Below are 9,759 nucleotides of genomic sequence, written 5' to 3' on the forward strand. Positions count from 1 at the left end.
TCGTAGGGCGGAGAGCGCCCCGTTGCAAGGTGTATGTTTGCGTTTGACCGTGATGCCTCCGGTGGAGCACAGGCTGAGGCCATGCGGTTGGAGAACCAGAAGAAGGAGTGAGTGGTAGGGTTGGTATCGGAGTTCGTTACCAATGGTCGGGGGCTTATGACATTTCAGGGGCGGATTTGGGTACTGTTTGTGGGAGGGACGCGTACCATTTTGATGGAAGAAGCTCATCGGTCGAAATTCTCGATCCATCCTGGGGCCACTAAGATGTATTTGGATCTGAGGAGGGAGTATTGGTGGCCCTATATGAAGAGGGATGTTGCGTGGTTTGTTGAGAGGTGCTTAACCTGCCGTAGGGTTAAGGCCGAGCATCAGAGACCGCATGGTAGGTTGCAACCGTTGGAGGTTCCCGAATGGAAGTGGGAACAGATTACCATGGATTTTATCACCAAATTGCCAAGGACTGCGAGGGGAGTCGATGCAATTTAGGTGATTGTGGACAGGTTGACGAAGAGCGCCCACATCCTTGCTATTAGTGACAGCTCCTCCGCAAAGAAGTTAGTAGAGATGTACGTGAGTGAAGTGGTATCTCGGCATGGGGTTCCGATCTCGATTGTCTCAGACCGGGATGTACGTTTCACTTCCAGATTCTGGAAGAAGTTTTATGAGGAGCTGGGTACTAGGCTGCATTTTACTACCGCATATCACCCCCAGATAGACGGACAGAGTGAGTGGACGATTCAGACGCTCAAGGACATGCTCCGGGTATGTGTGATGGATTTAAGGGGGAGTTGGGATACGTACTTGCCATTGGTAGAGTTTTCTTACAACAATAGCCATCATTCGAGCATTGGTATGCCACCCTTTGAGCTGTTGTATGGGAGGAGGTGTCGGAACCCCATTTGCTGGGGAGAAGTCGGACAACGTGTTATGGGCAGTACTGAGATCGTACTTCAGACGACAGAGCAGATCCAACAGGTCAGACAGAGGTTGTTGACCACTAAGAGTCGTCAGAAGAGTTATGCGGACAGATGCCGGTCCGAGCTCGAGTTTCAGGTCGGCGACTTTGTGCTCCTGAAGGTCTCTCCTTGGAAAGGAGTGATTCGATTCAGGAAGAGGGGCAAGTTAGGGCCCCAATATATTGGTCCATTTCGGGTGATCGCGAGGGTAGGCAGGGTAGCCTATCGTTTGGAATTGCCAGTAGAGTTGGGGCAGATTCACGACACTTTCCATGTGTCGCAATTGTGGAAGTGTATAGCCGATGAGTCGGCAGTGGTTCCATTAGAGGATATTCAGGTGGATGCGAGCCTGAATTATGCTGAGAAACCAGTGGCAATCAAAGATCAGAAAATTAAGGTTCTGAGGAACAAGGAGGTACCCTTGGTTTTGGTTCAGTGGTAGCATCGGAAGGGGTCCGATATGACTTGGGAGCCAGAGCGTGAGATGCGCGAGCAGCATCCAGAGTTATTTGTAGAGCGAGACTTCGAGGGCGAAGTCTAGTTCTAGTGGGGGAGAATTGTAACAGCCTGAATTCCCAGGTACTATTCATTCTTACATTTTTGGTATTTTGTGAGGAGACTCGGCGAGTTGGAGCTCAAACTCGCTGAGTAGGATCGCAATTTTGAGCAAGGTTTGCGTCTAGACTCGGCGAGTCCAAGGAGTGGACTCGGTGAGTCCACGCTGTTTAATGAAACCCTAATTCTCCGGGTTTGGAGCCTATTTAAGGGCACTTATAGCCTCCCATTGCGGCTACCAGTCCCTTGAGAGAACCCTAAGAGAGCTAATTCGTTTTGGGAGAGAGGAAGTCACTTTTGGGCCTTTGTATTCTTTATTTAGCAAGAGGAAGGTGGCAAGAGCAAGGAGGAGGTGAGCTTCCAGCAGATCCAGAGTCCAGAGGCTTCATTTTGAGGTAATGGTTCGAATCTCCTTCAATTATAGGGTTGATCTTTAGAGTTAGGGTTTTATAACCCCTTTGGAGAGTGATTGTGTGAAGCAAATGGTCCCTCTTCGAGTTTGTGCCTTGGATCTGGACTCAAAGAGGTCCAGAGACCTTAAACATTGGAGCTTTTTGGGTTATTATGGAGTCATTGGACCTAGGTGGTTATTTTTGGGACCAAATCACCTTTTGATACCTTGTGGGGGTTATACAAGCATCAAGCTTCGAACTTTATGTGACATTCATGCTTGGGAAGGCCAGATCTATGGTTTGTGAAAGCAGATCTGACCTCGGAAGGTCAATAAAAGTGTGTGCATGGCATGAACTCGCCGAGTTGTTCTTGGGACTTGGCAAGTAGGGTTGGGGTTTCATGTAAAATGTTCAGCGAATGGACTCGCCGGGTTGGGGATAACCCAGTGAGTCAGGGAGAGTCAGTATGGGGTTGAGTCAAGCCGGAACTCGCTGAGTTGTTCTTGAGACTCGGCGAGTTGAGTCGTGGTTGCCCTGCGATTCATGCCTGGTGGAACTCGTCAAGTTAGGGAAGTACTCGACGTGCCAAGAGAGGATCTGAAGGAGTCAGTGAAAGCGTATAGACTCGCCGAGTCGCTTTGATGCACTCGCCGAGTCCGGTCAAAGTTGACCGTTGACTAGAGTTGACCAATGTTGACTTGATAGGGTTAGTCAACCTTAGTTGTAAAAGTGTTAATTAGAGATATATTGTATTATAGGAAGATTATAGTGCGGGGGATCGAGCACGAGTGATTCCAGGGATTTGCGAGTTATCGTGATACACGAGGTGAGTATTCTCACTATACTTTACCTTGAGTAGGTAACTAGAGTTATGTGATACAATGCTTGTATGCTATATATGTGTTATGTGTTGCGCTGCATTATTCTATGTGATTTATGCTGTGCATGTTTACAGAGTTAGAACCTGAGGGTTCACAGAGTTTGGGTGCACGGACCCACAGAGTTATAGCCTCGAGTGGCTAATATGTGTTATATGTGGTATTTTGGGGAACTCACTAAGCTTTGTGCTTATAGTGTTTGGTGTTATTTGTTTGAGGTACCAGTGACGACTGTGGGAAGGCGCCAGCTTGATCAGTACACACACTCAGGATTTTATGTTATGAGATCTTGGGATTTTTGTATGATATGAATTGTATTTCAAACATGGGTGTTTTTACGAATATTAAATGAATTATGTTTTTATAAAATGCGAAAAATTGTTTTGAAATTTACGGTGTTACAACTACCTTGTTACGCCCAACATACAAGCTATCACAACAAGGAAAAACAGGGCTGAAACACGTTACGCTAAGCGTACGCCTATGTACGCCCCTGTTTGCCAAAACTCTCATTAAGCACTTAATGCCTTAAGTCCATACGCACAAATAATAGATCCAGTTCTTGGGAAACGTCTTAAATGATAAATTCATCAACTTGATGCTTTTGCATGGCTCAAAGAGGCCTAATATCCATTTCTAACACTCTAACTTCATAACATGACCATAAACTCTTGAATGGTTGAGCTAAATCCATCAAGATGCCATTTTTATGAACAAGGGACCTTAAAAACATCAATATCTATTATTCTAAGCTTTTGGAGTAACTTATACTCACATGAATCAACTCAAGTGACCAAAATATGCCAAAAACCCGAACTAGACTAGATCTAAACAAAGAATCACGAATATTGAGACTTTATACCTTCTAGAAGATGATGAAGGTGAATAAATTCTGGATCCACAAGCTTCAAATCAACAAGGTCTTCTCCAAAGGGTTCTTTTCTCTTCAAGATGCATCAAACACACACCAAAACACACACATGGCTTAATATTCTCTAAAAAGGGATTAAGGTTTCGTGGAACCTGCTTTAGGACTAATGAGGCTTATCATAGAAGAGGTCTTGGGGTTATAAGGTGCTTAAATAAGGTCCAAACCCTAAAATTTAGGTTTTGCCCCTGGCTCGAGTACGCCCAAGGTACCATAAGTACGCCCAACATATTAGGGGGAAAACCTTGAGTCCAAGTCTTACCAAGGTTTACCCAACATACCCCAATTACACCCATCATATTTAACACATAGGCCATTTATTTAGTTACATTCCGGTTTTTTTTCGTGAGTTCTGTGAGATCGGAAATTGATAAGCATTTTCTTATTAGGTTTGATTCAACGACTTGATGGTGTCACCTCACTACTATTAAACTAAAGTTTTTGTTTGGCGCCTCTTTTTGAATATATTACCTACTTGACAAAAACTGTCTTATGTCTTACAGAGAGATGAAGATTAATTCAAATTTACTCTTAAGGAAGTAGAGACTGTTACCCATGTGTTCTTTGAGTGCGACTTGACCATCAACTTACTGAAACTTTTATGTAGATGACAAAATGTTCATATGCCGACTATGTTTTCCTTCCCATATTGGTTTGACCGTATTGGTTCGCTGTGTTTGTCTTTAGTTTGTCAAGAGTTTCCAGATGCGGTTTTTTATACTCTTTGGTGGTCGATTTGGTGTTTTAGAAATTCGTTCTTTTTTGGTAAAGTTAAGCTAAGAAAATGTTTGTTGTTTGATAAATTGTTTTTTTCAAAGTTTCATTTTGGTTAATAATAGGTGTTGTAAAACTAGGGTCAATCGAGTTGATTGGTTGTAGGACACAATTTTGTCTGTTGCTTCAATGTAATTGTTTCTTTTGTCTAGCTCATTGCTAGCTTCTAATATCTTTGTTGTTCTAAAAAAATGAAGATGATTAACCTGAGTTGATGAAAGTAAATTGATGAAAAGAATTTCAATATCCCATCTTTACAAATGATTTTAGAAAACAGCCTCCTTTAAAAAAAAACTCCATAAATATTATATACTAAACACAATAGAAATCCTCTCGAGGATGGAAAACATAATAATCTCCACCGTTACTATTGCAATCATCTTCCTAACTTTACTCATTTTTAAGACTTTAAATATTGATAAAAAAAAGATAAATAGATAACTTTCGAAAAATAAAATTATTGTTATTTAAATAGAAAAGTTATAATCTTGTTCATGTCAATATTTATTTAGAAAACTTTAATAAATATTTACAAGTCAACCCAAGTACATAACTTTTATAAATATTTTTATAATAATTGGCATTTCATTATAATAATCAACCAAATCCGTCCTGTTTAGCTCATTTGCCATCTTGATAAGTGTCGTATTGTTTTACAAGAAACTAAAATCAAAGTCACGGTATAACTTTTCGAGCTTAATAGATGTTTTTATTATTATTAAAAATAGAAAAATAATTTCAATTAAATTAATGTATTTATTGAAACGAAGTCAACCATTCTACACGGAGAATCGGAGATAAAGCTTTTTTTCTTATAAATAAAAAGATACAAAAAAACGTGCATCCCACACCTTTCCCACTTTCTATATACTCCATTTCCACCACCACCAATTTCTATCAGACCAACACTTCTATTCCAATGGCCGGCTCACGAAAACCACCACCGCCACCGCCGCCACCACCATCATCATCTCCGTCACCCTCTCGGTCACCGGGAGTATCCCTTCAACCATCATCCCCAAGAAAAAACCCATCAAAATCAACAAAAATCTTCCGCCGTGTCCGCTCCGTTTTTCGATCATTCCCCATCATAACCCCAGCCGCCTGTAAATTCCCCGTCTCCCTCCACAACCACCATGACAACCACCACATCCCCGGAGGAACCCGGATGACCGGAACCCTATTTGGCTACCGCAAAACCCGAATCAATCTTGCAATCCAAGAAAACCCTAGGTGTTTGCCGGTGCTTTTACTGGAACTTTCAATGCCGACGGGGAAACTACTCCAAGAAATGGGGTTAGGGCTCGTTAGGATCGCGATGGAGTGTGAGAAACGAAGCGGGAAGACGAAGCTCGTTGATGAACCCATATGGACGATGTATTGTAATGGTCGGAAAATGGGTTATGGTGTGAAAAGAGAACCTACAGATGATGACTTGTATGTTATGCAGTTGCTTCATGCTATATCTATGGGTGCCGGCGTTCTTCCAACCGCCGGCGACAACAATACCAGTGATAATGCAACCGCCGTTACTGCAACAACTCCGTCAACTGATGGAGAATTAACGTACATGCGTGCACATTTTGAGCGAGTGATCGGATCAAAAGATTCAGAGACATATTACATGATGAATCCAGATGGCAGCAGTGGTCCAGAATTAAGTATCTTCTTTGTGCGAGTTTGAATATGTTTTCCATTGTTTTTTTAAAATAGATAACATATAAGTAGGGATTTGAAAATGTACGTAACTTTTGAAGTACTTAACACATAGCAAATACACAATATCAATTGTGTTAAAGTTCTGAACATACTATGTATTTGTTCATGTAAGTAGTTATGATAGCTCTTTTAATTGTGATAAGTTTGATGATATATTAATTAATGATGGTTAAAATTTACCCATATTGATTTGGTTTATAAGTTTCTGTATGAACGGGTGTATACAAGTAACCAATGATATATACTGTTGGTTGTTAAATGTTAAATATTAAAAGGACTTTAATTCAGCGATACTGGTACGTTAGAAAATAGGGATGTATCCTAGCTTGAAAGAGAGTAAATTGTGCACACAAAAGGCAAAAATACACAAAACTTGTTTGTAGTAAATTGTTTCCATAGCAAATTGGCTCACTGGAGACCCTTACGGGTTATGGAAGCTATCTATCTGTGTATATGATTTACATCAAACATACACCCTTTTTGACATATACTTTAATTAGTATTAAAGGGCTGATTGATATATAGAATATCAAAAGAATGGAATGGGGAACTAATAGTAATAGAATAGACAAGATAACCCTTTTGGGTTCTCATAACGAACAATAGCAGTCTTCTAATTAACATCACCTGCATTTGCATTAAATCCACTATTAATGAAGTCATCCCTGTGTTTCATAACTTGTCGTTAAAGAGAAACAACTTTTTTAAGCTATGATACTAGCTTGGACGAATCATATATCCCGAGCCATGGTGACTAAAGTTTCGAATAATCCGTTTTATTATCTATATATCCCAAGCCCATCTTGTCCGTAAAATACCCAACAGACAGATCATATATTATGCTCACTCAGGTTAAGATCATCCACAATAAAGGCTGTACGAGAATTTAATAGAATAAATGTGAATATAATATAGCTATATAGAAAACAGAGAGTGTGGATTTGAATGACCAGACAATCATTTAATATAATTATACTGAGAATTTATAACAATTTTAAGAGTTGAGTGAATGTATACATTCTCTTTCCTACTTAACATTTTATGACTCTTTATGAATTTAATCCATTGGAAATAACCTAGTACTACATCCCACAATTCCCATGAAAATTTTGTGTTGTATATTATTATTGGTTTGCTGACATAGTCATTTGTAACACCTCTCGTAAGGGTGGATGGAATCGGACAAATGGTGCGATGGTTTGTTGGTGGTACCGGTGGTACCGCCGACGATACTGTACCTAGCTCGTGCGGTATCATCAAATGTGTAAATGAATGGTTTGCTTAAGTCACTTGAAACCTTTTTCTTTCTTTCCTTTGTGACCATTCAATGGCTGTTTTTTCTATTTTTTTTAAATAAATTACTTCTATAAACAACAATCTACCATAACGACAAATTAAATCCAATTCCATTCTAGCTCTCTCCGATTGAAAATTTTGGTAAACAGAAAATCTTAATCTTTCATTAAATGATTCTGAGTATAAATACAAATCCATAGCTGAAAATAAGGAAAGGATAACAACTAAACTAGAAAAGATAATGACAAATACGTAGGATACATTTACAAATCTTTTAATCCCCCTCAAGTTGGAGTATATAAGTCTCGAATGCCCAACTTGCCAAATAAACTTTTCAACCCGTCTGATCCTAGCCCTTTAGTGAATATGTCAGCTAACTGATCCTTTGTATTGACGCATACTGGTAAAATTTCTTGAGACCCAACATGTTCTCTAACAAAATAACAATCCATTTCCACATGTTTTTTCACTCATGGAACTTTGGATTGTTAGCAATATGCCTTACAGCTTGATTGTCACACAAGAGAGACGTTACCAACGCATCCATAAAATATCGCTAACTACATGTGTCATGGCTCTATATTTTGCTTCTAAAGAAGAACAAGATACCACTGTTTTCTTCTTTGTTTTCCAAGAGATTGGGGACCTATAAAAAAGAAGTAGATAACCTATTTGAGACCTTTGTGTAAAAGCACATCCTAACAAATATGAGTCACAATAGGCAACTAATTCTGTGCCTCCAGTTCTAGGCATTAAAATATCTTGACCTGGTGTCCATGTGAGATAACGAAGTACACGTGAGACAATTTCCATATGTCTTTGTCTAGGATCTGCAACAAACTGACTAAGGGGCTGTTTGGTAGGATCTGAACTTTTAAGATCTGAATTTCTAACATGTTGTTTGGTTGAAACCTCTAAATTATTATGCTGAATGATAAAAATTACCATTTTACCCTTCTGTATCATTTATTTCAATTACTAGCCTTTTACTTTCAATTACAACATTGTACTTTCAATATCACAAAATCAAACACACATTTAGTTCACAAAAATCAAAAAATCAAATATCAACCTTCATATTGACAGAAAAATGTTTCAGATTTGATTCACAACACTTCTGTCATTCTTCAACTAATTTTCTTAATAAAGTACAAAAACAAATTTTTATATCAAAATACAACATTATTAATTCAGAAACAAGAACACCATGTTTGAGAGCATAATTAGCAAATTTTCTATCAATGTAGATCATTCGTTCTTGCTTCAGCCCACCACCAATCCACACACCAAACCTGCAAATCACAAGAGCAATAACCAAATATTAAACAAAACAATTAACTAATCTGAATCTAATCCTTCATCAGGTCATCTGGGCTATTGAACGAAAACATCAAATAGAAAATAAAGACCCAAAAATCGGAAATCCAAAATCGAAAAAGATGAGAACGATAACAACATGTGACTGGAAAAAAGAACAGCTATAGCAAGAACATTAGGGAAAGAATATGATTTCAAGCAAATAATCTAATTTCTAACAACATCACAACCCTTCCAGCGATTATAATCGAGTTTTAGGGAAAAAAAACTTACCAAGAGAGGTGTTTTGACAAGGACTTGGATGGCTTACCTTCTGGCGACGATCGTCGGAGCTGGAGAGTCGATGTGGCGCAATCAGAAAATCGACTATTTTAACGAAGGAAGGCGGCGCTACCCACGGAGATAGAGGAGGCGGCGCAATCGGCGGAGATGGAGGCGGCGAAGTTGCTGATTGACGGAGGCAGCTCGAGAGGAAGTGGAAGGGAGAAGTCGGTGCCGATCTGTGAAGCATGAAGCAAAGAAAAGAAGCGCTGCAATTTTGGGGGTACAAAGGGGAGAGACGCGTTTTTAATATTTCAGACATTGTTGTATATCTGAAAGTTTAAGAGGCATTTATAAAATTAAGAGGCAAAAAATAATAGGCTACCAAACGGTCTCAATCTGAATTTTTAAGAGATTGCCTCTTAATTTTCAAATTAAGAGGCAAACAAACAGCCCCTAAGCATATTAACCTCATATACAATGTCAGGTCTAGTTCCTTGTAACTATAATAAACAGCCAACCAATCTTTTATATTGAATGGCTTCAATCCGAGGGATCTCTTCATATTTATCTAGTTGGAGATTTTGTTCTATCAGAAAAGGACTAGTTTACACCCTGCAATCCTTTAATATGCCAAGAGTGTATTTCCTTTGACTTAACACAATTCTTTCTGGTGTTTTGGC

General features: G+C 39.3%; 1 protein-coding gene and 1 pseudogene across 1 annotated transcript; one reads left to right on the forward strand and one right to left on the reverse strand.

Annotated features, from left to right (window-relative positions):
• Positions 1 to 5,346: 5,346 nt before the first annotated feature.
• LOC145011498 (protein MIZU-KUSSEI 1 pseudogene) lies at positions 5,347 to 6,344 on the forward strand (annotated as a pseudogene).
• Positions 6,345 to 8,550: 2,206 nt separating this feature from the next.
• Positions 8,551 to 9,419, reverse strand: LOC145011659 (uncharacterized). Its single transcript, XM_078970392.1, has 2 exons — positions 9,126 to 9,419; positions 8,551 to 8,790 (listed from the first exon to the last, which is right to left on the reverse strand). The coding sequence occupies exons 1-2, from the start codon at positions 9,396 to 9,398 to the stop codon at positions 8,737 to 8,739; spliced, it is 327 nt and encodes a 108-aa protein (XP_078826518.1). The 5' UTR covers positions 9,399 to 9,419; the 3' UTR covers positions 8,551 to 8,736.
• Between the last annotated feature and the right edge of the window lie 340 nt (positions 9,420 to 9,759).

This window comes from Lactuca saligna, chromosome 8, assembly GCF_052625555.1.
Source record: "Lactuca saligna cultivar CGN05327 chromosome 8, ASM5262555v1, whole genome shotgun sequence".
In the NCBI taxonomy this organism is placed as follows: domain Eukaryota; kingdom Viridiplantae; phylum Streptophyta; class Magnoliopsida; order Asterales; family Asteraceae; genus Lactuca; species Lactuca saligna.

Bases quoted from the DNA above. Each gene is read 5' to 3' on its own strand.
- LOC145011659 (XM_078970392.1), bottom strand. From the start codon at position 9,398: ATGTCTGAAATATTAAAAACGCGTCTCTCCCCTTTGTACCCCCAAAAT. The intron at 8,791-9,125 runs GTAAGCCATCCA...TGTGATTTGCAG, and splicing joins CCGACGATCGTCGCCAGAAG to GTTTGGTGTGTGGATTGGTG.